The sequence below is a fragment of the Anabas testudineus genome, chromosome 3 (assembly GCF_900324465.2).
Source record: "Anabas testudineus chromosome 3, fAnaTes1.2, whole genome shotgun sequence".
NCBI lineage: Eukaryota > Metazoa > Chordata > Actinopteri > Anabantiformes > Anabantidae > Anabas > Anabas testudineus.
Window position 1 is genome coordinate 6796031 of NC_046612.1, and position 27376 is coordinate 6823406.

The window sequence follows — 27376 nt, forward strand, 5'->3', positions numbered from 1 at the left end:
ATTATTATTTTGTTCATTTAAAAAAGAAGTAAACAAATATTTAATTGCTAAATCACGCCAAACATCAGACAGTACAAGAACTTTGCTTAAACCAATTACAATCTCTGCAAATGGAACAAAATTAGTTTAAAATCAGAAAATATCCTTTTAGAGTTGAGATTTTAAATGGGCCTATTGTTAACACAAAAACTATGACTGCTGTTATAGCAAGAAGGTTTACTAATAAATAATAATAATAATAATTAATTATTCCTAATGAGATTTAATTTAATTTTTATTCTAGGGACAGATATCAAATATACTAAATCTGATTTCCAGCCCTGGACATCAGTATCACGTGTTGTTTAAGTGGTTTTCTTTGTTCATGTTATATAATTATTCTCAAAGGAGACAATCTGACATGAAAAGCTGTTGTTTGACCTGAATGTAAAGATGTCGGTGGTGAATGCCAACATCCATAGAAAAGAAAGATAGAGTTGTGCAAGTTTGATTGACAGCACTGGATTAAGGCATTATGCAACACTGTTGGGAGTAAAAAAAACAAAAAAAAAAGAAACAAATCCAGATGAGATTAGGATCTGGATCCTCACTCTCGCTCTCTCCAGTGCTCTATCTATCCATTCATCCATCTACCTCTTTCTCCATTTCATCTAACGCATCATTATGATGTGTTTAAAATCACACATCTTAAGTTTGATCAGAGGAACTCCACGTTTAGATTCTAAACGTAAAGAAGAAAATGACCATCACGACAGATGACAAACGTGAATAAGCCATATAGAAAAGAGCTAAACCTTTTCATGCTTTTATCCCATCGCCTTCTAGAGGCCTGTTTAAAAAAACAAAACACACACACACACACACACACACACACACACACACACACACACACACACACACACACACACACACACATTTAACTATTTGTCTCTACTGTGAGTTGGATCTACTAATGGAAACAAATGGACAAGTTTTTTAAGAATTAAAAGGATAAAATAAAAATTATTTTTCCGTTTATTCTTATAAAATAAATTAAATATCTACCTTCTTGGTTTCTGAGGAGCATCTTTGTGTCAGTTTCTCAATTGCGACAAGAATCCGGTTGATCTATTGTCATAACTTTAAATCTGAATACAGCACAGCCTGAATAAAAAGCCTCTCAGATCTTGTAATGTTTTTTTTTACTTGTTACGATATATGATGTGATATTATATGATGTTATATAGCCTACATAATTAATTAATTACTCTGTGAGCAAACATAAAACAGCTCCTCTCTAAAACTTCTACAGGAATCGTCATTAGTTTAGTTAATTGTTTAAACAAAAACAAAACATTTAAAGAAACAACCACCTTTAACAGACCTCTCCTTGTTTCTTCTTTGTACTGCTGGTTCTATATTTATAGATGTGTCTATGTTGTTATTGTAGTATGATCAGTAGTATGTTATGTTATTATTCATTTTCCTGATGATTTTGTAATGTTGTGTTTTTAGTGTTGTTGGGGTGTAACTCACCTATTCACCCTTCATTAAAATCATGGCTAGAAACCATCTTTGCTAATTATTCTTGTCTCTTTGTCAAGTATTCAGATTTTCTACTATCAAACTACAATATAGTATTTACATATGTATCTACCTAAGTGAGTAAACTATTTGCAGTTTCTTCATTTTCTGCATAAATTGGTCATGAAATATAAAATTATTTGTGACTTTGGTGAAGATCAGATCACATTTCTTAAACAATACTGTGACACTGTACATTTGGTTAAACAGGTTGCAGTATACCCAACAAATGGTGACATCTAACACAGACTTTAAGCAGATATTGTATTTTAAAAATGTGCAACAAGTCCTAAACATGACTACCTTCATGTACTGTTAAACATTATGGAGCCCTGAAATGGGAGAACTACATATAAACACTGCTGTAATTTTTACCAAAACGTATAAAAAATAACTTAATAATCTCTGAGAATGTGTACTTCAACTACATGTGATTTGTTTAGTTACAAATCACAGAGGCCAATTGAAAAACATTACGGACACCACTGCGTGAGCTGTGTTGTGACTCTCCTCTATGTGTGCCCGCCAAAATGTATACATGTGTATGTTTGTTTTGTTCTTTAAGCTCAGAAGAAGACGCACTAGTGCCATCAGTTTATGCAATAATGTCTGTGCAGAAAGCAGTAATGTGCTCCTGCCTCTTGTACTGCTGCAATCAATATTTGACAACAGAGCTCCCTGGAGGCACCGGAGTGAAGTTTTAAGGAATTCCTCAAAGTCCTTTTCTGTTGCACAAATATCTTTGTCAACAAAAATTAAAGCAAAACAACTTGAGGGACATTTGAAGGCAGCTCAGACAAAGTCATTGTAGTTTTATTTCACTGACTGTGTGCCAAGAATAGTGTTCTGGTTACAAAAAACTACATGGATGCTTCATCTTGGCATACTTTACCTCTGCAACCTACTGTGAGAGGTATCCTGCAACAACCTCCTAAATTCAATTCAAAAGTAAGGACATATAAACTGTCAGGAGAATCCTAAGGAGAAAAACTTCATATGCAACTAGGCAGTTTTTAGCATCATGTGTCTCCCCGTCAGTCCGTTTATAAATATGTAAGCCCGCTTTGTGAGACTTGGAAGTCTGCTACGAGCCTTTGTTAAATGAGTAAAATGTGCTATTGACCTCGACTGGGCTGCAGGACAGTGGACTGTGTATGTTTCTATGTGATTAGCAATGATATTATTACTATCAGCTACATAAACTAGCCAGCCGACTTTTTTGTTACCAGGCCTACGAAAGATCAGCTCTACTTGTCGAAAATAAATTGTCATCGCTCATAGTTTTTTTTACAAAATAGGGCTGGATCAGCTGTTTCAACCCCTCCGGTGCCATCTCCGGTAGTCTGAGTCTCTGTAACGGGTCGTCTCCAGTGATGTTCACCCATCAGACTTTCTTCCGGACGCTAAAAGGCACCGAGTTGCCGCACAGCAGCCGGTCCCGCTCCCGCACCTCCTCCTGCAGCTTGGCCTCGGCCACCCGCAGCTGGCGGATGGTCGACTTCATCTCCGTCATCTTCACCTCCATCAGTGCGATGATGTCCCGCTGCTCGTTCAGTTTTCGCAGCAGCTCGGCAGACGTGGTGCCGGTGGTCAGAGAGTACGAGTGGTCCAGCGGGCTGCTGGTCACACTGACGTACTGCACGGACGGCTGGTGCACGGTGGACGCGGTTTCGACTGATGAGTCCTCGGCAGTCAGCTCGTCTGCGCTGCCGATCGGCGCCGTGTAACAAGTCCCCTCTGACTGGGCGGGCAGCCGCGCCGTGCCCAAGTACTCCCCGTTCTGGCCTATCTGAACCACGGTGATGCTGTCGTCGCTCGCTTCGCCGCCAGCATTGCCCTCGGCTCCCTCCGCCGTGCTGCCCAGGACGCTGGTGATGACAACCCCGGAGGTCGCTGCAGCGGCGGGGGCAGGAACCGCCGCGGACACTTTCCTGCCTCTGCCGCGCCGACTCTTGCGCTCGTTGACCCCTCGCAGGGGGAACAGGGACGGTACTCTGATGCTGTACGTCTTCCTCCCTCCGGCGAAATGGACGCTGCAGACTCGGTGTCCCGTGGTGGGCTGGAAGGTGCTGAAGCAGCCGCTGACCCCGGCTCGGGAGATGTTCCTGAGCCACAGCTCCCTCAGCGTGGCGTCCTTAGGAAAGGTGTAGAAGCGCAGGTCCCGGTCCCGGTGCGAGTTGTTGTAGCAGCCAGGGACACAGCAGGTGAACCCGGGCATGTTTGCGTCAGCGCCGAGGGTTAAAACTCGGTGTTTGGATTAAGTTCGCGTTATTTTATTGTTGTTTCTTTATTCTATGCGTTGTTATCAAGCTCAGCGGCCTGCAAGCGGAACTACACGTCCCACAACGCTAACAACTTCCTGTTTGTTTTTTACCCAAAGTGAGTCCTTCTTCTCCCTACGACGACCGAATCCCAGCGCAGAACTTGTAGTTATTCTGAAACCGACATTAATGTTTTATTTTCGGTGTTTTTTTTTAATCTTGTTTTGTTCTTCGCGGTGTTTTCAAGCCAACGGTCCTCCACTGAGAACTAAAAGTCCCAGAATTCCCTGCACTTCCGGTCCCAGTCAGTCGGTGCTCTACCGCCCCTGGTGGTCAGATCAGGATAACACACACCAACACCGTACTGTATTTAAGTATTTCAATAATTACTTATAGTTACATTATCATGCATTTACAAACAAATGTGCGTAGCCTATACATTCATAAGTGTGTGTATGGGTACTAATAGAAATGTGTACATATGTGAATGCACACATTTACTCAAACTACTACATAAGATACTTTCACACTATGTTTGTATGTATATATACGTTTCCCTTGCCTATTATTCTTATTATAATTGGTATCGTTATTCACTGCTCTTTCTTGATGTTGCTCTTAATGGGAACTGCTATATTTTTCACTGCTGCAATGTTCTGTGCCTTCTACCACAATGTCTGATTGGTTGGCCACTTTCATCATGGTAGTATACGGAGAAGTACCAAGAGACTGAAATTGAAATTCAAACTGAATTGAAAAGGATCAGGAAGATGAAGACCAAAGTGGCCCCAGTTAGGAAAAATACACACTAATAGTAGATCAATAGAAAAACATTTCATCTTATTTATAAAATATCTAAACAACTAAAAATGAGATAAATGTAATTGAAGAAAACCTACAGTCTACAGTATTCTGTAGTGGAATAGAAACATGAAGTGTCATGGAAATACAAAACTTAAAATCTAATTTATATAAAAGTAATTATAAACAATAATAAAACTGCTTTATTTAAGGTCATACACATCCACAGGTGTTTTCAATTTCACTGACTTATTAAAGCTCCAGACAGACTGAGATTAGGTAGAGCTGTCCTGGGAATTACCTGATGTAATCAACCTCTATAAAACAAAAAGCCCTGGGCAGAGCTCTAATTAGGCAACATGATAAACACTTGACTGAATCATGGGTGAACCTCATTAGGTTTAAATGAGTGTATCCTCATACAGAACGCTTACATCAGCTGTAAACCCCAAATGTGAGTAGGTTCAAAAGCAAACAATAATTTTTGAAATCTGAATTCTGGTTCTTGAGACTCAGTCCTCTATTTATCCACACCTAAAAACACAACTCTATACAATAGCAGACACATCTGTAGCCTGAAGTGCAGGATATAGCTACACTGGAAAACTGTAATACAGAAAATAAACTAGAAAACACAACAGCGGTTATTTTCCCTGTAGTTGTCATTAAAAAATTCTATCAAGACACAAAAATGAATCCCATCTAATCACCCTCTGTGAATCCAGGACCTGATAAAGTCTATAAATCTGTGCCACAGGGCACTGTTGTTGACTAAAAACTATTTAAAACAGTCCTACTGTTTCAGTAAGTGACATATATCTACATAATAAAAAATATGGGCATCGTAGTTTACCTACAGTATAAACAGCTCCACACACAATAATGGACGTAATCATTTTAATCATTCCTCCTGGTCATACTGGTAATTTTTGCTGCTCTACTCCAGATGTGATAAAATCCACAGACACAGTTTTTAATGGTGACACATATACAGCCACAAATGTTTTAGTTAAACAAACATAATATGTATTTAGATTGAACTACATGTGCCAGGGTCTGCATTTGTGTATTTAATTATACAGTGAGTAAATATACAGAGGACTGTTAACAAAAAAAGTTATTTTTTCATGTTACAGAAACTATTGTAGCACTTTGTAATTCTTTGAGCAACTTTAGCTATTGCTATACTAAAAATTAACTGTGTTTGTGGAAGGAAACTGTGTCTTTTTTGATGCAATCTGCTTGATGCAATCTCCTTTGCAACAGTTTTAAATCCTCTACACTGGATTTGGAACTAATTGTATTCAGTTGTCAAAACAGAGGTTGCAGTTTGGCCGTATGGCTGTAAGCCACTGCAAATCCTCCAGCTTGCCTACTTGAAAACTGATTTAAGTTTGTAGGTTAAATGACTTCATGTAAACATATTGTGTCAGGAGGAAGATGTTTCAAACTTGTTTTTCAGAGATTTGCAGATATTTCATGTCATTTTGCACCATTTAGTTTTCAAACTGTTTTTAAAGGTTTTACATCTCTTGGTAGTGTTTTTGCATCCCCTTGTAATCATTCTGTTTTTAGCCATTTTGCAACTTTATGTGATTGTTTTCTGGATGTTTCACAGCACTTGTGCCTGTTCTGTTGCCATTTGTGGTTGTTTAAGTCGTTTTGTAGTAAATTTGCATCTATTTGTAAGAGTTTGTCTAACAAAATTTAGAGTCTGTGTGTAAACTTTGCATACCTTCGTAGTTGTTTTGCATCAATTTATAGTCACATTTTAACAAATGTCAAACAAATGACAAACAGTCAGTCATACCAAGGCTCTGATCCAGCTGTCCAATTACGTTTTTAGTTATTTACCTGAAAAATCGCATAACAACGTTTGGTGTGTTGAACTGGAGCCAGACCTCCGTGTGTGTCTCTGCCGTTATCCACTGCCGGTGACCCATCTCCGGCCCGTGTAGCGTCTCTGATTCTCCCACAGTCCTTCCGTTGTTGCTGAAGTTACCATTAGCAACTGGGCAGCGCCCGGCTCAACGCTCGCTGCTGATGTCCTCCTAAATACGACAGGTAGATAACCTTACATTTCGCTATGGATTGTTGTTTATAACACGTTTAAATATCTTTTAGTAAACTCAATGTGTATGTTTACTAGTTCCTACCTTTTAACGTGAGTTTTGGACATTTTTTGCGGCTGTCTGGCCGGCTAGCTGGATATGCTATTAGCTAGCATAACCGTGCACCTGAGTGTAGCTAGCTTAGTGAGAGCGAACCGAGCTATCCCGATCAAATATCCCGCAGTGGTTAAAGTCGTAGACGTTTTCTGCAGGTTTGTGGCATCACAAACATGATGACAAACTACTACTGATGTAGATAGTGGCGTTTTATTGTAACATGGGTTTTGTTATTTTACCAAAAAACTGCAACACAGCCCGGATAGGTTAGTTTAAGGTGGTTTCACTATGAGAGTGAAGTGCTGTCAGGCTGGTGAACATGTTTGTCCACGGTGTTTGTTTGAGCCCTGAGAGAGAAGGCTTATTTCTCCATAGGCTACACAGGTAATGCAGGTGCACAAACCTGAATCAGTCAGACATGGCTGCAGGGAGACAGGTGAGACACTACTCGAACATTAACATCACGTCGTCTGTCGTAAATACGTGATCATGAAGGCTGCTAAAATAATAACTCTAGAAATGCTTAAACTAAACTAGCTGTTTTCTGTCATTGTGTCAATAGCCCAAAATACAAACGTAATTATTGTTAAAAAATGTTAAAGAAGATGAGCACCTAAGTCACACGTTTGAGAATCTATAAAATATAGACTTAACATGTTTGTTAAACAGTTAATCATTAGTTTAGTAGTCATTTTTGCAACACTGTTCCCATTGCCTAAGCCTGGTGGGTTAATAACAGTTACACTGATTACTGAAATCCAGACATCAGCATGACATGACAGTTTAGGATTAGGAAATAACCACATGTAAACAAAAAGCTCAGATGGCCTCAGGTGAGCCAAGCAACATTATGTTTCCTATTTAACGTACTGAACAAGTGGCACTTGGTGAATGTTGGATGTTATTTAATATACTAAAATGTTTTGTACAAAAGTGCCCCAAAATTAACTTGGATAAGCTCATAAACATACATTAATTGCACATGTTACAGCGGTGGAGATGATGTTGACTTTTGGTGGGTGTGGAACATCTGAGGAATGGTATGTTAAGTATGGAGCAGGACACAATGTAAGTGCCTGTCAGAAACCGCTGATAAGAGAAACTTGTCTAAACATCCATCCGACATGTTTGTTCCGTTTGTTTGTGGAGTCATTTGAGTTATATTCTACATTGTGCTATGAGGACGGCATTGTAACATTGTGATTTAATCTTCTTTTCCCCGCTCTTAAATCTGTGTCAAGTGATTTTCTGAAGTAATGCCATTAAAGTATTTCATGAAAGCAGCAGGAATTTCAACCTAGAATGTTGCCGTCAGTGTAACACAGCTTTAATATTCTTTTTATTTATTTGTTTTGTAGGTAACCTCTCTCTAGTTTAACAAACAAGTTGACGTAGGCTCTTGGGATGTCTATGTGTCACACGTAACGTCAAAGTGTGTGGCACTGCCATGTTGCCAGGAGTCGGGGTGTTTGGCATGGGGAGCACAGCTCGAGTGCTGGTCCCTTTGCTGAAAGCTGAAGGCTTTGAGGTTCATGCCCTCTGGGGGCAAAGCGAAGAGGAAGCCTGCTGCTTGGCAAAGGAGCTCGGCATCCCATTTCACACCAGCCGTTCTGATGACGTCCTGCTGCACCAAGATGTCGACCTTGTTTGCATCTATATTCCACCCTCAATGACGAGGCAGATTGCTGTCAAAGCACTTGGTAAGAGGTCATAAACAGAGAAACTGTTTCCAAATCTGTTTCCATGTAGTATTCTAGCATTACAGCATTTGACTTTTACTAATGTACTCGATTCCTTTTTTATTTTTGTCATGCTGCTCTGTCCAAACACCTAGCTCTATTTAAAGTGTATAACTTAACTACACTTAACATTGGTGTAATATATATATATATACACATGCATACATACATACATGAAATTATTTGATCAGAAGCAATGAAACATACATTAAAATAAAAAGAATATAATGGTCAATAGAAAACAGTTTTTTTTTTTTTCCCTTAAACACCAGATTCAAAATTGACATTCCAGTTGGGATCTACTGGTAATGACATTTATTTTACACAAACTGTGACCTGACCTAGCCGGGTGTGGTCAGTCCCCCCTAAAACAGATTTTGTCTCACCAAAAGATGTGTATGCTAAAAATTGCTGCATTTGCCAATATCAAACATGACCAACATCATATCACAGGAGAGGTGATCTATAATGTTAACTCACTGTATCTGATGAAATTCCTGAGCGTTGACCTCAGCTTCCTGTTTTAGTTGTAACTTCCTGAGCGTGACCACACCAAAGGATTTGTCCACAGCACTAATTCCGATGGAGACTTAAAAACTGCACTCCACCTCTCCTATCACTTGTGATTGCAGGACAGCATGCTCTGTTTCCATGTAGTATTCTACCATTACAGCGTTTGACTGCTGCTTTTTAAATTATATGGCTAATGGAACTGAAGAGCTCCTATAACAGTTGAAATTCTAGTATTATCATTATTATTACCTCAAAGATCATTGAATTCAGTCTAACCTGAATGAGTAATAACCTCTACCCTTTCCTCTACCTGTTTGCAGGTATAGGAAAGAATGTTGTGTGTGAGAAAGCTGCAACAGCTGTGGACTTATTCAAGATGGTGACAGCAGCCAGATACTATCCCCAGCTGCTCAGCATTATGGGGAATACCTTGCGCTTCCTGCCAGCCTTCGTTGCAATGCGCCAGCTGCTGTTGGAGGGATATGTTGGTGAATTGCAGGTGTGTGATGTCCGAGTCTACGGCCCGAGTCTTCTGGACGAGTCGTACGGCTGGACGTGTGAGGAGCTGATGGGAGGAGGCGGCCTGCACACTGTCGGCTCTGCCATCATTGACCTTCTAAGTTACCTGACTGGTGCTCGTGCCCATCGTGTCCACGGGTTGCTGCGAACCTTTGTTCAACAAAACAATTTGATCCGAGGCATCCGCCGCGTCACTAGTGACGATTTTTGTTTTTTCCAAATGCTGATGGGTGGAACTGGGTCCAGCTCTGGTGGTGTGTGTTGCACTGTGACCCTGAACTTCAACATGCCTGGGTCGTTTGTGCAAGAGGTTATGGTAGTTGGATCCACTGGTAGATTGGTCGCCAGGGGGACAGAACTGTACGGTCAGCGCAACGGGAGTAAAGGTGAGGAGCTGCTGCTAGATGACAGTGGATGGGTAGGCCCAGAAGTAAAGGACATGCCTCTGCCCCAGCTGCGAGGGCTGAGCTCCATGGTAAAGGCACTGAGACAGTCTTTCCAGGCTCATGAGGAGCGCAGGTCATGGGCGCGAGGACCGGTTGCAATGGCACCAACGTTCGAGGATGGTCTATATGTGCAGACGGTGGTTGAGGCAGTGAAACGGTCGAGCTGCAGTGGAGAATGGGAGTGTGTTGAGATCATGAGTCAGGAGCCAGATCCAAACCACAACCTGTGTGAAGCTCTGCAGAGAAATAAGAACTAAATGTATGGAACACCCAGTGCAACAACTACGTCTGACAAAACTGGGCTCTGAATGTTTTTCCTTTAATTCAGCAGTTTACATAACACATGACTACTCTGCTTTTTCACAATGTGTCACATTTTGAACAGAATATTTTGGGTTGAGAACATACTGTGTTATAGATGTTTGTACCAGTTTAGTTTTGATTTGTTTATACACTAAATTGTCACAGCTCCATTATTCTGCCTGTTGTCATCTGGCTAAATATAATTCTAATAATGTTATAATAGATCTGGTTTGTTTTAAAATCTACCTGTGCTCTTCGGCACATGGCATAAGTTAGACAGAGTGAAGCTTGAAGTCATGGTGTCATGACTTTACTTTTTCTGCTGAATAAGGAAGGCACTACACATTTGTGAAATACTAGCCCAGTTTGAAGTTTGTCTCAATACATTCACGTAAACATGCAACATTTAAATAAGTACTTACAGTTGGGCAAAAGCACAGCTCTCAAATATGAGAACTTCTTGATAACTGGGTTTGCTTTACTTTTGCTTCGTAAAGGTTTTGCTTAAAGCTGTTAGAGCAGCGACATAAGTAAGACATACAGTAGTTATGATCCTCCACAACATATTTAGTTCAGTATCAGCATTGTTAATCCAAATGTTAGCGTACAATCAGGTACACATGATTAATTTTTGAGAATCATAGGCATGTTAAAAGTCATGTGTCACTAACTGAGCAAGCTGATGATTCAGACACTGCAAGGGTAAAAACTTGCTGTAAGTTTAACATTACAACATTTGAATCACTGTTGTGCATAACATTTAGATGTTAAAAAATATTTTGGTGTAGGTGAATTCCCAGCACCTTTTATTTTGAAAGGAAATGGTTACCTCAGACATGAATGTGAATATGAAAGCATGAGAATGATTTGACTAAGAAAATACGTTCATTGTTTGACTCTGGCAGAAGTCAAATTATTTTCCACTGGATCTCTGTAAATTTCAGGCTAAGTATAATGGAGCTGTGTAGAGTTTACTTTTTTATTTTACTTTTGCAATGTATAATAAGCATACATTTAGATAGTAGAAAGATTGCATACATAAGATACCAGGGATTGAGTGAAATAAGCTATGTTGATACCAGAATTTGTAGCACTGCCCCTCAAAATGCCAATTTTTAAAGCGATAGTTCAGATAGATTTATTGCCTGTAAGTTAGACAAGGCTCCTGCTTCCTGAATGAAGCAACTATAGTGAGCTGAAGTAATGTTACACTGGATTTCAGTAGTGACACGTTTTCATAGTGGGGGGAAAAGCCTTCATCATCCCCTCGTCACATATTAGGTGGAGCAGGGAGGTAAATCTGATATTTGCAAAAAAGCTATTAGATAAAATGCCTGAGTTTAAATGTGTGTAAAGAAAAATGTTTACATGTGTTAATTATCTGATTAATTTTATGTTTTTACATGACTTTGTGTCATGAGTATGTTATCATCCCCACCCCTCTTTCAGCAGTCATCTTGAAACCTTAAGATCTTTATATTAAGTAGAACCACTGGATTTGACGTGCGTGAGAGTTTCAGTGAGGTCACTCGAACATGCTCAGACTAATAGAAACGGAAAGTGTTAAAGGTTTTCAGTTGCTGTGTTCAGTTTTGTTGAAAATCCTTAATGATATTGAAGACTGGAGCAGTGGCCTGATTTGATTGGTCTGCCCCCTTTCTTTGTCACATGTAGAATCTGCGAACATACATATTACATGCTTACCTCACGCTAACCCAACAGTGCTTTATAAAAACAAGTTAAAATCAAGTTTACACAAAGTGTCTTGATAAAATACAACATTATTTGCTTGCAGGATGCTACTTAACTCACCACTTATTAAACTACATTCCACCTGAGATTTCACTCTCTGTTAACAGTTTTCGTTTTTGCACTGATAAAATGCCACATGTTTAATGTGCAGTGTAAGGTTCATACTTGTCAGCTCACTGCAAAAGTTAAATTAACATTTGTCTGTATGAAAAGAGTTTTTGTATTTATTTGTTGTCTTGGTGTGGAGAAGTTTCCTATTGTTTATTCGTGTCAGCGTTTGTCTTCAGTCTGTGAATTTCTGTTCTGTTGTTTTAATTGACAATGTGGCTTCCTGAGCAGAAGGTGTTGCATTTAAGTTGGGAAAACTGTACCGTGCATCTGTGTCACAGAGATTTTGTTTAATAAATACAGCTGCATCCATGTAGTGTCTGTGGTTAGACCTCAGTTTAGTGTTTTTTTGTTGTGTTTTGAATTTTGATATTAACAATGTCTTTGAAAATAAAGGAAAATGCATAGTCACCATTGTGTACAGCTCTTAGGGCAGTTTATAAAAGGGAAAAATGTCTGATGTGATTAAAGCATTAGTTTTGGTTAATGCTGATGAAAAATCTAAATGAAAAGTCAGTATAAAGGGGTTGACAGTATAGCAATCAAATGGAAGGATTTTTTTCCTCACAGGTCGCTTTGGATAAAAGCGTCTGCCAAATGACTAAATGTAAGGATTTTGAATATTTAAATATCCTGATTCATGTCCAGATGAACAATATAAATGGGAAAATTAAACAGAAGATATTGGCACTAAATTTAAAAAAAAAAGTTTAATGATGTGTGTTTCTTACTTTGTTCTACAGTTACAGTATCTTTATTAACAGTTGTGTGTTTACCCTTTGGTTTACCCAAAGGTTCACCTACAACAACAGGTGGAGATAATACAGAGCGTTATGGGATAAGAAAAAATATATTTTTAAATCAGCCACAGGTAGCTACAAAGTGTGATATATATACCTATTAAAGAAAATGGGTCTATTATCCAGAATATAAACATTTATATGTGTTGAGGATTAGAGCCAAATTGCGGTACGTGTACATGTTACACATCTTTACAGTAGGTGGCGGTGTGACGCTTTTCACGATGTTTTGTAGCCACCAGTGAATATTTCAAACGAAGAAGAAGTCATACGGCAGCAGTGCATTATGGGCCAGGAAAAAACAAACACTAGTACGGTGGCTAATGCTACTTTTTACCAGGTAAGTAAGGTTAAAACTCATTATTTCGATAATACCGAACAGTCAGAATAACGCGGACTATTTGTTTTTTTACAGCTATAGCTCTGGGTATAGACTGGACGTGATTTTGACCCACAGCGGCTCGGGAATGTTGCGTGTTGATAAGCCGAAAGTCAGGAGAGATGTCCGTAAAAGGAGCGTGGTCTGGCGCTTCTTTAGCCCCATAGGCTCGGGTTCGGTCCGGTGTCTGCTCTGCAGTGAATATCAGTCCAAACAGTGTCAGGGCAGCACCACGGCCATGCTCAGACACTTGCGAGTCAAACATCCCAAAGAGGTTGGCAAGAAATGTAAAGGGCTGATACCTGAAACCACCATGGCTCATCCAGGCTCAGAAACGGACGGTGAACCGATCTGCTCCGGTATGATTTCACTTTAACTAAGTAAACAGTCGTGAGACATTCAAAATAATCCTATAACAACAGCTTTAAACTAAGATTATAATGTTGCTTAAAATGCTTGTTCCTTGAATTTTTCATTTTTACTGATTTAAAATGACTTTTGCCATTTGTCATCAAATATGATTTAGAAAAGTCAGCCCGTCAAATATTAAGCTAGAAATTCTGGTTGGTGAGTTTAAACTTACTCATATATTTCTGCTATTGTTTAAAGTTTAATAGTTTTTCATTTAGATCAGTAACAAATAATCTGGAATTAGTTTAATAGTCAAACAATCAAGCCAGATATAAATTACAATCCTAATACTTTATAAAACTAGTTAAAACACTGTACTGTGTTAAGTAAATGTATACAAACCTTTGAATTTATTATCTGGTTGTAGTCCTTGTAGCAACCTGCAGTTTGCTGTGAAATGAGGTTCTACTTTTTTTACTATTTCTTGCCACTGTAGATATTATTTGAGTGCTTGGTTAACTGCTTAACTACAGTGAATAGACTGAAATAAAGAAGGGTTTGTTTGGACAAGACCTTGCACATAATCTGACACAATTAGGAGTAAGAAGTCTGTTTGTTTAAGCTTTTTAAAACTTCCCCTACCTTGGTGAAAAATCCTCTTGAAGTCCTCTCCACTCGTTACAGTGGAGGCTGTATGTATGATGCTTTAGCATCATCAAAGTATTTCCATCTCACGTGATGCTTTATTGCTTTATTCTGTTTTAACATCGTTATAATTTTGGTTTTAGACTGGTCAGACAAAACAGTAAATTTGATGGTGTCATATTGGGGTCTAACCACTTTTAATGGGTATTTTTATTACTGACATTCTGTATATTACAAGATTCATCCATTATAAAAAAGTACATATTAATAAATTACTCTTAACATTTTCCTCATTTAGTTGAAGTTACACTAGAGGATGTCTCAGACAACGCTACGCCTGTCAACGAATCTAATATTAATTCTGCCATTAATGCCACCTTGGAAGCTGCACACAAACGGATGACAAACAAAGAGACGAACGATGACAGCCTTGTGTCACATAGAAGAAACAAACGGAGCTTGATTTGGAGGTATTTCGATTGTTTGGACGGTTTGGATGCTGCTCGCTGCCACATATGTATGAAAAAGTTACAGTGCTGTGAAAGTGGTGGCACCAGCAACCTGCGGCGGCATTTGTCAAACAGACATCCAGAGGCGTTTTCTGGACTAGTGGGTGAAGGACGCAGCCGACAGCCATCCAACTCAGCAATGAGCTCAAATGCTAACGGTGACACGTCAACATTATCAGAGACTGTTGGGGGAACGGAGGAGAGAGTGTTTTCAGGTAAGATGATGAACAACAGCTCACTGATGCTTAAATTCTTAACTTTCTTAATGTCTTCTTACATTTAGAAATCTTGAACCAATTTCACAGTTCAAGTCACACCACTCCTCCAATTCTATATTGACAGAATTGGAGCAGAGGCGGGAAACGGTTATAAAAGTTTGTACTCACCAAAGGCAGTTTGTGTACAACATAGGGGTGTGCAATAAATTGATATCGATATATCATACATCCCTTATTCAACACCATTGTTACCAACCCACTGAGTGTTCAGCTGTGCCAATACTTTCCGAGAGCACTGTAAATGTTTGAGTCCACCCTCTTCAGAACATTGAACACTAGTAGTGTCATGACAACGTTGAAAAGTACATATTAATAAATAACTCTAACATTTTCTTCCTTTAGTTGAAGTGGAACTAGAGGATGGAGTCTCAGACAGCGCTACCACTGTTGATGAATCTCATATTATTTCTGCCATTAATGGCACCTTGGAAGCTGCACAGGAAGTTTCAGCAGAACAGATGACAAACAAAGAGACAAACAATGACAGCGATGTGTCACATACAGGAAAGAAATGGAGCTTGATTTGGAGGCATTTTGAGCATTTGGAGAGTTTGGAGGCTGCTCGTTGCCGTATTTGCAAAAAGAAGTTACAGTGCTTTGAAGGTGGGAGCACCAGCAACCTGCGTCGGCACATGTCCAGCAGACATCCAGAGGTGTTTTCAAGACTACTGGCTGAAGGACGCAAACATCAACTATCCAAGTCAGCACTGAGCTCAAATACTAACGGTGACACATGCACATCACGGGTCCATGGAAGAGAGCAGATAAAGCTTTCAGGTAAGACAGTAGTTATAATTTATTATTTAAAAATGTATTTCATCTGTAGACTACATAAATAAAAATACATATATTAAGTGTGATGTATAGATCTTTATTTTACAGTTCACTCATTCCCATCACTGATAAAGACATGAATACTTATAATAACTTATAAGTAAGTATGCAGCAGATGGTCTTTAAATCAGGAATTATACGATTAACAAATAAGTGAAAAAGTGATTATAGAGTGGGAGTGGGAATTATGTGACTTCAGAAAGTATTGAGAACCAGTCTCTTCTTGTCCTCTAATGTGTTGTATATTTTAATTAACTTAAAGGTCTGTTAAGATTGAACCAAATTTCCAAATTGGACATGTAACATTTCAGACCATCTCCATTAATTTTGTACTTGTACTACATTCAAGGTTGTAATGAGTATAAATGTAGTCTTCTCTTTTCGAAATGTGGTAAAACTTTCAGAAGCGTCTGATAGAGAGAAGCGTGCATTGAGGAGAGAGCGGGAGCTGATAGAAGCTCTGAGGAGAGCGCAGAAGGAGGAGGCTCAAGCTCTGGAGCATCAGAGGGAACTGCTTGAGAAGCTGCGTGCAGCAGATGCCAGAGAGGCAGCTGCAGAGAGGGAGAAACTTGAATCATTGAGGAAAGCACAACAGGAGGAAGCCAAAGACTTAAGTAGACAGAGAGAAGAACTGCAGAAAGAAAAAGCAGAGCTACAGAAGAAATGGGAAGAGCTTCAACAAGAAAGAGATGGACTTCTCTCACAATAATACTACTGATACAGTTTCACTATAATTTAGTACTACAGTAATTCAAACATACATAGATATATTAATGTAAATTCCTCTTATTTTAATATATTTTGCATTCGGCAGACAGTTGATTTGGTTTCTTTTGGAGCTGATAGATACTGATCTCCTGACATTTCTCTGGTTGATCCAGGACAAACCTCACCTGTCTGCCACACAGTATAATTTAAATAAGCAATTGATTGTTTATTGTTATCAGCACTACATGTTGACAAGTGATGTTATACTCATAAGGAAATGAATTGAAAATGTACTAAAAGACATCATACTTTATACACAGTAGGCCTCTGTTTTGCCCTTTTTCAGAGGACTATATTTACATTATTTGCTCTTTTTGTTGAAACCTGCTTGGAAAAGAAGATCATTTAATTGTAATGTAATGTAAAAAATATTTTCATACAGTTTTTAATTAAATCAATACATAACAACTTCTCAGTCCTTCTGGTCCAATGACGGGTAGTTATTTCTAACACATTTTTGTTTGGGCCTATTCATTTATTCTATAGCTAGAGCTGCAAAACTATATAGGAAATAAAAAACATAAATAAAAATTGAAGCTTAAAACAGATGATATCTACAATATTTAGCATTTAGCATAAAGAAACATTTGTTTATACACGGGCTGTTCAGAGCCGTACAAAGCGCACAACGCATGCGCGATATTTGCCTATGGTTCCCAGGGTTTGGTTTCTAAGGAGGTTCTTGCATCGCCTCCAAAAATAGAGAAATGTTTGTATATATGTAACATTTTGTTATAGGTGTTTAAGTAAAAGCTTCATATAATTGTTTGGTTACGTTACACATACACAACGTGGATAGAACGAGTGTCCTTTCTAGACCACGCAATCCCACGAAGACGTGCTGCCTGGCAGTCTAAACCCAGGGTTCGCTCCCAACGCCAGTCCGGGGTAAAGATGGCTGACGGGGGACCGGTGGCAGTGAAGAGGTGCGACTCTGGCTCGGTGTCCTCTGTGAGTATGGAGACTATCTCGGCTCTGACAGAGCTGGAGGACCTGGAGAGGGTTTACCAGCAACTCTGCACCGAGGAGGTTCGTACAAACAACCGTTAACGCGTGCAGGCGAACGTCCAGCGTTATCCTCCACGTCAACATCCGGGATATTGCTAGCTCCAAACAACACTGAGGGAAAGAATCCGATTTAATGAATCAAACTATGTTTGTTAAAGTAAACCTTAAGTTATTAATTGCAAAATTAACGCAAAACATATTGGAGAAATACCTGTGTATAAAAGTTAGACAGGTTAGAGTTTCTGTTTACTGTTTTCTAACGCTAAACAATGCGGAAGACGGGGTTAGCATCCTGTTGTCAGGGCACAAAATACATCACAACACCTGTCACACAGTTCACACATCTGTCACAGCTGGTTGGTAGTTAGTTAGGTGGTAGTTAGTTAGGTGGTAGTTAGTTAGGTGGTAGTTAGTTAGGTTAGGTGGTAGTTAGTTAGGTGGTGGTAGTTAGTTAGGTGGTAGGTAGTTAGTTAGGTGGTAGTTAGTTAGGTGGTAGGTAGTTAGTTAGGTGGTGGTAGTTAGTTAGTTAGGTGGTGGTAGTTAGTTAGGTGGTGGTAGTTAGTTAGTTAGGTGGTGGTAGTTAGTTAGGTGGTGGTAGTTAGTTAGGTGGTAGTTAGTTAGTTAGGTGGTAGTTAGTTAGGTGGTGGTAGTTAGTTAGTTAGGTGGTGGTAGTTAGTTAGGTGGTAGTTAGTTAGGTGGTAGTTAGTTAGGTGGTAGTTAGTTAGTTAGGTGGTAGTTAGTTAGGTGGTAGTTAGTTAGGTGGTGGTAGTTAGTTAGGTGGTAGTTAGTTAGTTAGGTGGTAGTTAGTTAGTTAGTTAGTTAGTTAGGTGGTAGTTAGTTAGTTAGGTGGTAGTTAGTTAGGTGGTGGTTAGTTAGTTAGGTGGTAGTTAGTTAGTTAGTTAGTTAGTTAGTTAGTTAGGTGGTGGTAGTTAGTTAGGTGGTGGTTAGTTAGTTAGGTGGTAGTTAGTTAGGTGGTAGTTAGTTGTGGTAGTTGTAGTAGTTAGTTAGGGGTAGTTAGTTAGGTGGTAGTTAGTTAGGTGGTGGTAGTTAGTTAGTTAGGTGGTGGTAGTTAGTTAGGTGGTAGTTAGTTAGGTGGTGGTAGTTGTGGTGTTAGTTAGTTAGGTGGTGGTGGTAGTTAGTTAGGTGGTAGTTAGTTAGGTGGTTAGTTAGTTTAGGGGTGGTAGTTAGTTAGGTGGTAGTTAGTTAGGTGGTAGTTAGTTAGGTGGTAGTTAGTTAGGTGGTAGTTAGTTAGTTAGGTGGTAGTTAGTTAGGTGGTAGTTAGTTAGTTAGGTGGTGGTAGTTAGTTAGGTGGTGGTTAGTTAGTTAGGTGGTAGTTAGTTAGGTGGTTAGTTAGTTAGTTAGTTAGTTAGTTAGTTAGTTAGGTGGTAGTTAGTTAGTTAGGTGGTGGTAGTTAGTTAGGTGGTGGTTAGTTAGTTAGGTGGTAGTTAGTTAGTAGTTAGTTAGTTAGTTAGTTAGGTGGTAGTTAGTTAGTTAGGTGGTGGTAGTTAGTTAGGTGGTAGTTAGTTAGTTAGGTGGTAGTTAGTTAGGTGGTAGTTAGTTAGGTGGTAGTTAGTTAGGTGGTAGTTAGTTAGGTGGTGGTAGTTAGTTAGGTGGTAGTTAGTTAGGTAGTTAGTTAGGTGGTAGTTAGTTAGTTAGGTGGTAGTTAGTTAGGTGGTAGTTAGTGGAGTGAAGCGGCTTGTCCACCAACTGACACTGGTTTACTTTTGTCATCAATAGGAGACCATCCTAGTTTAGTTGTTTAAAGGAAAATACTGTAACGTTACTTATTACTCCCCTATATTTATATGAGAGTTTTAGTTACCTTATAGATATAAATGTAAATACGCAACAGTAAATACATGTAGAACAGAAATGATTAGTAGTTTAATTCATGCTGAGAGATTCTGGAAACTAATATGAACATAGTAAACTGTCCACTGCACAGCACGGCCATCAGCTGTTTTTGTAGGTTTGATAAAGTGATGTAGTGCTCTTCACGGCATATCTAATGATTTTGCTGCTCATAATACGTTTTGTTTTGTGTTCTCATACAGAAAGAAGTGGAAACTGAGCTGGACCGACTGGTGGGACAGGAAGGGGCCATTCACACTAAGATGCTGGCACTGCAGAGGATGGGGTACAGTTTGTAGACATGAATGCAGTTTCTCTGATTTGACGGTGAACCATCTCTATATTTAATAGTTTGTATTTTGTCTATTTTCTCTTTAGGCCCAATCTACAGTTGATTGGAGGAGATGCCAGTCAGCTGTCGGGCATGATCACATTCACCTGCAGCTTGGCTGAAAATGTCAGTCGTAAAGTCAGACAGCTCGACCTGGCAAAGGTAGAAACGCACACTCACACTTGGGTGTGATTTGCAGTTTGAGGGGTGTAACAGGGTATGCTGCTTTAACCCACTAACATTTTTATTTATGCAAGTCTGATCTAAAAGCCTCTTTTAAACAGTTTCAAAACATACTAAACATGATTGTCTCCATGAAGGGAGGATATTTGCAGGACTGTGTTATTTTTATTAAAAAGAGCAACAATACATCATTGATGTCTTATCTTATGTTAAATTTTTGCAGACTCGGCTGTATAACGTCATCCAGCGTACTGACGATATCCTCGATTTGAAGTTCTGCACAGACGGTGTGCAGACAGCGCTGCGTAATGAAGATTACGAACAAGCTGCTGCACACATCCACCGATACCTTTCTCTGGACCAGTCAGTTATTGAGCTGAGCAGGCAGGGAGAAGAAAGTATGAAGCAGACTTTCCAGATGTTTTAGTTGTATCTAGGGCTGGGCGATAAAATGATAACAATATCTATCACAAAATAGCTTATATAACTGCTTGATATTTCAATCAGCCTGAACGTTATAAGCGTTACTGAAGAAAACATCCCAAAGGAAACAGCCTAAAGCTGGTGGTTCCCAAAGAAAAGTGTGATATGACACAGCAATGACAACAGACCTGATGGTGTCCAGCGTCATGTCTTACAACAAAGAGTATCACACATGTAATAACCTACTTTATTGCAAAAGACATAATTTCAGTAAGCACTGAGCAAACATGACCAATTTAAGCACCTCCACATCCCACTTAGGAGTGAAAAGGAAGCTATAAGCTTGACAGAAATACAGATTAAACGTATATCAAGATTTAAATCGATTTTGACTGATAAAAAAAAAATATCACAATAGAAATTTTTTCCTTATCGCCTGGCCTAAGAAACATACAGTAGCTGGAGAATACAGCCTACACATCCACCTTAACCCTTCTAATGTGTCTTCTCTGTACAGGCAGTGCTGTCGACGCCAGTCTGGTCATGCTGCAGGAGGCAGAGCAGAAACTCAAGGTGATTGTTGCTGAGAAGCTCGATGAAGCCGTAGCTGCAGTCAACCTTGCACAGGTGGAGAGGTTTTTCAAGATCTTCCCTCTGCTGGGCCTCCACCAGCAGGGTCTCGCCCGCTTTGGTCAATATCTCTGCAGTCAGGTGAGTAGAGTCGCTCTGCTGTTGGTACTGTCAGAAGGACTGATTGTTCTTGGCTGTGATGAGTTTTGTCAGTCGTAAATCATCTGAGAGTTAAACTGATCATGATTTTATTCCATTACCATGAAGAGGGTTTTGTGTTTTTGGTCCTGTTTGTTTTTCTGTCTATTTTTATTTTTAAGTACTTTAATGTAAAAACAAATTGAATTTAGTGGAAATTAGGCCAATAGTGAATCATTTTTGGCATAAATCAGATATTGGATCCAGATGTAGCTTTAAAACTTCTCTACTGTTTCTGTTAAAGTAACAGATTGCGATTTGTGCAGCATTGATTAAGACACACTCTTTTTAAAGACTTTACTTCTGTAAAAAATGTGCAGGTCTGCCTTTTTACTGCTCGTAACCTGTATGAAACCTATAATTTCGGTTGATTTTGTTGTTGTAGTTGAGTTTCATCTAAATGCCTCTATTTGTAAATGATCCCATCCTGTAAATACATGTACCAAAGCACTTTCAGTTAACCCAATGTTATGTGACTATCAGAAAGTCAGGAATAGTCACGGTTGTCTTCCAGTGTGTCGGTTTGATTCTGTTATTTCAATTTTTCACATGTCACATAGCTTGCTTCCAAAGCTGAGGAAAACCTGCTTTTAGCTACAGGAGCAGACTTAGGCGAGAAAAGAGCGCTGCTCATATTTGCAGATACTCTGACACTGCTGCTGGAAGGTGAGAAAACAGGCCCGATATTCAGTTTTTTGTTTTTATGATGGAGCAGACTCCACTCAAGTGTCAATGTCTGTTTCCAGGCATCGCTCGTGTGATTGAGACTCATCAGCCTATAGTGGAAACCTATTACGGTCCGGGTCATCTGTACACACTCATCACTCACCTGCAGCAGGAATGTGACAAACAGGCCCAGAAAATAGTCGATAAGTTCATCCAGCAGAGAGGATACCACAACAAGGTTTGAACGACGTCTGTGCTGCATGACGCGATTATTACAGTGCCGACCTGCGCTCACTGTGACCTCGACTCTGTCTTTTAGTTTCAGATCGTCCAGAGCAGCATGATGAAGAGCATGCCAGGGGAGAGGATAGAGCCCAGGTATTTTTGTTTTCTCAGAAACATCCTGTGTTTTCCCCTCTCTGTTTCACTTTGTGTTGGTGTTTAAACCTTTGTTTTACACACAGGGAACTGGATCCTGTACTGTCAGAAGTAACCCTGATGAATGCACGTGCTGAGCTCTACCTGCGCTTTTTACGTCGCCGCATTATGGCCGACTTTGAAGTTGGAGACGCTCAGAGCATCACACAGGGTAATTACATTAGTGTGATGGTGCATTCAAAGACAGGCACTGGGGTTGCAGTATTGACAGTGTATATATAATTAGTCTGATGTTTTTGAACACTTAGAGCATCAGCAGAATGTGGAGAAGCTGTTGAAACACTGTCTGCTGAGCAGGACGATGCAGGAACTGATTGGCTACTACATTCCAATGGAAGAATACTACATGAGGGAGTCTGTCAACAAGGTAAAGTACACAGGATATGTACACCGAGTTTGTTAGGTACACTTAGCTAGTATTTATCCAGTTTAATACAACAGTCCTGCAATAAAATATTTAGTTGAAACAGAGTTTGTGTTTCTGTTATTTTGTCTAGGCTAAATAACAGAAACCCCTCTATAATAATAGATAATAATATAATAATGCAGTTTCAAACTGTTTATATATTAATCCATAACATGAAAAAATATATAAATATATTACAAATATTATTGGAAGAAATTAGACAAAATAATGTTGAATGTCCCAGATAAGACCAATAACTAATTATCGACAATTATTAAAATGTTATCATTTTTCCTCTCTAGGCCGTTGCTATGGACACATATGAAAAGGGTCAGCTGACGTCCAGCATGGTGGACGACTGCTTCTACATTGTGAAGAAGTGCATCAGTCGAGCTTTGTCCAGCTCCAGCATCGACTGCCTGTGTGCTATGATCAACCACGCTAACTCTGTGCTGGAGTCGGACTTCAGGTGCTTCCTCTTTCGCTTTCCTGTTAACGATTCTAATACTTGTTTATGTATTTATGTATGTGCCCCCTCTCTCTTCACCTGTCAGAGAGGTGTTGTACAATAAACTGCGGCAGGGTTTTCCGGCTACAACGCTTCAGGACATCCAGCGTGGCGTCAGCAGCGCGGTCAGTCTGATGCAAAGCAGCTTACAGCAGGGAAAGTTCAACACACTCGGCATCGAGAGCACCGAAAACGCCAAGGCTGCATTTCTGGTGAGATGCCGGGGCACACATTCACATACACAAGCATCTGCTCACCTTTCTTTTATATAGTTAGTTTCAATGTGCTACATCTTCTTAGCTAAAGGAAGCACTACTTCATTCACCTGTTTGTCTAAAGGTAAATTGCAGTCAGTTTTATATCTCGTAGTTGGACACGAGAAGCTGGAATGTAAATGTTCAGATGTTATTGTTTTTGTTATTAATGAGCAGGTTAGTGTTAAAAACTAAAGTTAGTGTTGGTATATTGTCTTAATATTGATAAAGAGAAGAAGGTTTGTAGCTTTAATTATTTCTTCAGGGCAGCAGATATAAATAATTTAGAGATAACACTGATTAGTAGAACTGTGGAAAAGAATTGTGTAAGATTTGTTTAATTCTGGTGGAAACTGTGCCAGCCTCAGTGTCCCAGCCAATTAGCTGCAGCTATAAAAAGTCTTAACATATTACCGCTATGAAAAGCAAGCGGAGCACGCAGAGAATTACTGAGATATCTGATGTGATTCAAGAGTTATTGATTGATCAGAAAACAGTTTTCAAACAAACCAAACTGAATGCAAAGGGTTTTTTCTTTCTCCCCCAGGTGACACTGAATAATGTTGAGGTGTGCAGCGAGAATATCACAACCTTAAAGAGGAATCTTGAGGTAAGTTTTACAGTTTCATATCTCTCATCTATTCATAGTTTTCCCCATAACCTGGACTTTATTTTGTCTCTTCTAGAGTGACTGTGCCAAGCTGTTTAATCAGGGCGGCAGCTCAGGTGATCAAGCCAAGATTGAAAGTTGTCTGTCCGACCTTGTCAACACATCTACAAAGTTCAAAGATCTCTTACAGGTGGGTGAAACGTGCGCACACACACACGCACACAAACAGCAGGATGAGCAGTATCTAAGATTATGACAAACAGCAGATGTCAGTTTACTCACTGAGAGACACAAGTACGTCTGGTGCAGGAAGTTAAAACTAAATGATGGAGTTGGAAAATTATCTTATTGAGTTAAAAACAAAACCATTTCAGTCTGAGGAACGGGTGGGCAACGCTGGTCCTCGAGTGCTGCTTCCCCTGCTCTTGGATGAGGGTGAAGACAAAGTGAATTCCAGTTTCTCACTGAACTCACCTGATCCTAGTAATAGCAGGACAGTCCCACCCCTGAACCAAGACATTTATCTAAGGTGATTTTCAGGAGGTGTTTCATGTTATGTGTGTAATTATAGTTACACACGTGTTACACAGATCCAGGCCGTGCCATATCACAGCATAAACTGGTATAATTCCTGTTTATAGTAAGAATTTGCCTTATTGTGACGTCACAGCTTCATGATGATGTGTTTACACGTGCATTGTAATGCATCTAACAAACAGGACAAGCAGTACCACAAAAATACTGTAAAATATTTTATACTTTAAGTCTGTATCACCTGATGTTTTTTTATCTTACAGGAGGGTCTGACTGAGTTAAACACAACAGCCATTAAGCCTCAGGTCAAACCCTGGATCAGCAGCTTCTTGTCCATCTCACACAATATAGAGGAGGTAAAGGTGTCAGACTCCTGCACAAAAACAAACCGCAGCTCCTCAAATACGTTGTCGTAACGTCTGGTGTTCTTCACAGGAGGAGTTTAATGACTATGAAGCTAATGATCCCTGGGTGCAGCAGCTGATTGTTAACTTGGAGCAGCTCATGGCAGAATTCAAGGTAACAGCACCGTTGAAAGTCACTTTTCTGTTTGATGAATCTACTGTACAGTGCTCAGGGGAGGAGCAAGTATTTACATCCTTTACTTAAGTAACAGAACGCATACCACTATGTGTAAAAGTCCTGCATTTACTGTATTATACCTAAAACAGTGTAAATACAATATCTGTTTTAAAAGGTCTTCTTATGTAGACGTCTTAATTTTTATAGTAACTAGTGATTACACTACTTTTATTAGAGAGATAAAAGTAGTATAGTAAAATGAACTGTACTGTGTCTGTATTTGTAATCCTGTCTCTACCACACCACCAGACGGCCCTCTCTCCTGTCATCTACGACACTCTGACCAGCCTGATGACCAGTTTGATTTCTATCGAAATGGAGAAGACTGTGTTGAAATGCTCGTTCAGCAGGGTGAGGAGCTGAGCTCGGCCACAAGGTGGCACCGAGCTCTCTGCACAACAAATCACGTTCACTGACAGACATGATGAAAGGATTTCAGCAGTGATTTATTAATGAGTCCATGGAGGCCTGTAGGAGAGAGGGCGTCTTTTTATTATGTTGACAATGTTGTACGTGCGATGTAACCACATTTTTTGTTTTACACTATGTAGCTTGGAGGTCTCCAGTTTGATAAAGAGCTTCGGTCTCTCGTGGCGTATCTGACCACCGTGACCACCTGGACCATCAGGGACAAGTTTGCTCGTCTCACACAAATGGCTACGATCCTCAACCTAGAGCGGGTAATTTGAAATGTCAAACAGGTTACACATTAGTAATACATCTAATTTTATATGGTTTCATCTCATCTTGCATTTATGGCACCTTACACCAGTGGAGAAATGGAACTAATTACATTTACTCACAATTTTAGAGTCCATTTTATGTAATATTATACTTCTACATGTCAATTTTGTACTCTTCACGCCCTGTAAAGGTACATTTTAGTTTTCACACAAGGAGAAGACTTTAATAGGGAGCATCTCTCATGTTCTTATGGGCACCTGACTGTTTTAAAACACTAAAATATAATAATTATATATTATAATAATATATTGTGTATTTTACTTTTAACACCTTTTGTAAATAATTTTGCTGCATAAATGGCATTTCAAAATTCCACTTGAAGTAAATGATCCGATTACCTCTGTAACTTGTATGTCTTTGTCCTGCAGGTAACTGAGATCTTGGATTACTGGGGCCCTAACTCTGGGCCTTTGACGTGGCGGCTGACCCCGGCTGAGGTGCGTCAGGTGCTGGCGCTGCGCATCGACTTCCGAAGTGAAGACATCAAGAGACTGAGACTGTAACTGAAGAACCAGTGTGCTGGTTATCAGTGACTGCCGTGCAGGACCCACCTTGTGATGCATTTCACTAAAGAGCTCTGCACAATCCAGATTTAATCCATGTCCCTGTAAATGGATGTGGGACGGGCATATGGCTGCGGATTTCTTCTTTGTCTGAAACAAAAATGCTTGTTGCTCTTCTAGGAGATTTCAGCCGGGTTTCAGACTCTGCCTTCTGCTCAACACCCAGCTGATGTCGGCCTGTGTCAGAGCCACAGCTCAGATTTTAGGCCAGGGTAGGTGGTGGGAAGGGACTCTCTGATATGAATTAATGGTAAAATATGCAGACTGCACTCTTAAATATGTAATTAAAAGTGTGTAATTGTAATCACAGCGGGAGTCCCAACCTTTTAACCTGTAACTCGCTGTGAGAAATGAGGACACTTTGAGAATGTGGAGCTCTGCGGCTGTCAGTGAAACAGAGCAGTAATGAACATCATACCTATTAAACTGACAGAAGCAGGTCAGACAGCTGATCCAGCCTAGTCATTCAATATATGAATAGCTCCTTGTCTGTGATGATGGAACACTTTTAACCTAATAAATTGAGAGCCGCTGTGCAGTGCTCCTGATCCCTGTCATCCGCCACATTTCACAAAGAGCTGTCCTACTGCCGTGCAAGACCTATTCCCAAGCCCTTTCTATTTCTGACACTAAATACAAAACATTAAAAGTGAACTGTCATTATTAATATTCAGCTTAATTTGCTGGTTTAACCTGCTCAGATCAAAGCAGGTGCCTGTGTGTGTTTATTTTACCCTCTTTGGTGTAATCAGACTCAGACCATGAACGCA

The 27376-nt window shown here is 39.7% G+C and overlaps 4 protein-coding genes across 4 annotated transcripts; 3 read left to right on the forward strand and 1 right to left on the reverse strand.

The window, feature by feature from the left end:
• Nucleotides 1-2355: 2355 nt before the first annotated feature.
• thap11 (THAP domain containing 11) lies at nt 2356-4758 on the reverse strand. The gene has a single exon (XM_026378069.1). It carries the CDS (start codon nt 3779-3781, stop codon nt 2948-2950), a length of 834 nt encoding a protein of 277 aa, XP_026233854.1. The 5' UTR covers nt 3782-4758; the 3' UTR covers nt 2356-2947.
• An 80-nt stretch (nt 4759-4838) lies between these two features.
• On the forward strand, nt 4839-12584 carry gfod2 (glucose-fructose oxidoreductase domain containing 2). The gene is made up of 3 exons (XM_026378068.1): nt 4839-6689; nt 8152-8493; nt 9366-12584. The coding sequence occupies exons 2-3, from the start codon at nt 8241-8243 to the stop codon at nt 10265-10267; spliced, it is 1155 nt and encodes a 384-aa protein (XP_026233853.1). The 5' UTR covers nt 4839-6689; nt 8152-8240; the 3' UTR covers nt 10268-12584.
• Nucleotides 12585-13250: 666 nt separating this feature from the next.
• Nucleotides 13251-17123, forward strand: LOC113173944 (stress response protein NST1). The gene is made up of 5 exons (XM_026377543.1): nt 13251-13313; nt 13389-13711; nt 14647-15072; nt 15478-15912; nt 16374-17123. The coding sequence occupies exons 1-5, from the start codon at nt 13297-13299 to the stop codon at nt 16676-16678; spliced, it is 1506 nt and encodes a 501-aa protein (XP_026233328.1). The 5' UTR covers nt 13251-13296; the 3' UTR covers nt 16679-17123.
• A 436-nt stretch (nt 17124-17559) lies between these two features.
• Nucleotides 17560-27142, forward strand: cog4 (component of oligomeric golgi complex 4). The gene is made up of 19 exons (XM_026378946.1): nt 17560-17766; nt 19800-19882; nt 19975-20089; nt 20334-20508; nt 21051-21244; nt 21862-21967; nt 22048-22205; nt 22287-22345; nt 22432-22556; nt 22654-22772; nt 23114-23280; nt 23366-23531; nt 24121-24183; nt 24260-24373; nt 24981-25073; nt 25153-25236; nt 25549-25650; nt 25851-25979; nt 26412-27142. The coding sequence occupies exons 1-19, from the start codon at nt 17632-17634 to the stop codon at nt 26544-26546; spliced, it is 2322 nt and encodes a 773-aa protein (XP_026234731.1). The 5' UTR covers nt 17560-17631; the 3' UTR covers nt 26547-27142.
• The last annotated feature ends 234 nt before the right edge of the window (nt 27143-27376 follow it).

Coding starts and splice junctions, on each gene's coding strand:
- gfod2 (XM_026378068.1), top strand. CDS start 8,241: ATGTTGCCAGGAGTCGGGGTGTTTGGCATGGGGAGCACAGCTCGAGTG. Junction 8,494..9,365: donor GATTGCTGTCAAAGCACTTG/GTAAGAGGTCAT, acceptor ACCTGTTTGCAG/GTATAGGAAAGAATGTTGTG.
- cog4 (XM_026378946.1), top strand. CDS start 17,632: ATGGCTGACGGGGGACCGGTGGCAGTGAAGAGGTGCGACTCTGGCTCG. Junction 22,206..22,286: donor AGAGAGGATACCACAACAAG/GTTTGAACGACG, acceptor TCTGTCTTTTAG/TTTCAGATCGTCCAGAGCAG. Junction 22,346..22,431: donor GGGGAGAGGATAGAGCCCAG/GTATTTTTGTTT, acceptor TTTTACACACAG/GGAACTGGATCCTGTACTGT.
- thap11 (XM_026378069.1), bottom strand. CDS start 3,781: ATGCCCGGGTTCACCTGCTGTGTCCCTGGCTGCTACAACAACTCGCAC.
- LOC113173944 (XM_026377543.1), top strand. Junction 13,712..14,646: donor CGGTGAACCGATCTGCTCCG/GTATGATTTCAC, acceptor TTCCTCATTTAG/TTGAAGTTACACTAGAGGAT. Junction 15,073..15,477: donor GGAGGAGAGAGTGTTTTCAG/GTAAGATGATGA, acceptor TTCTTCCTTTAG/TTGAAGTGGAACTAGAGGAT.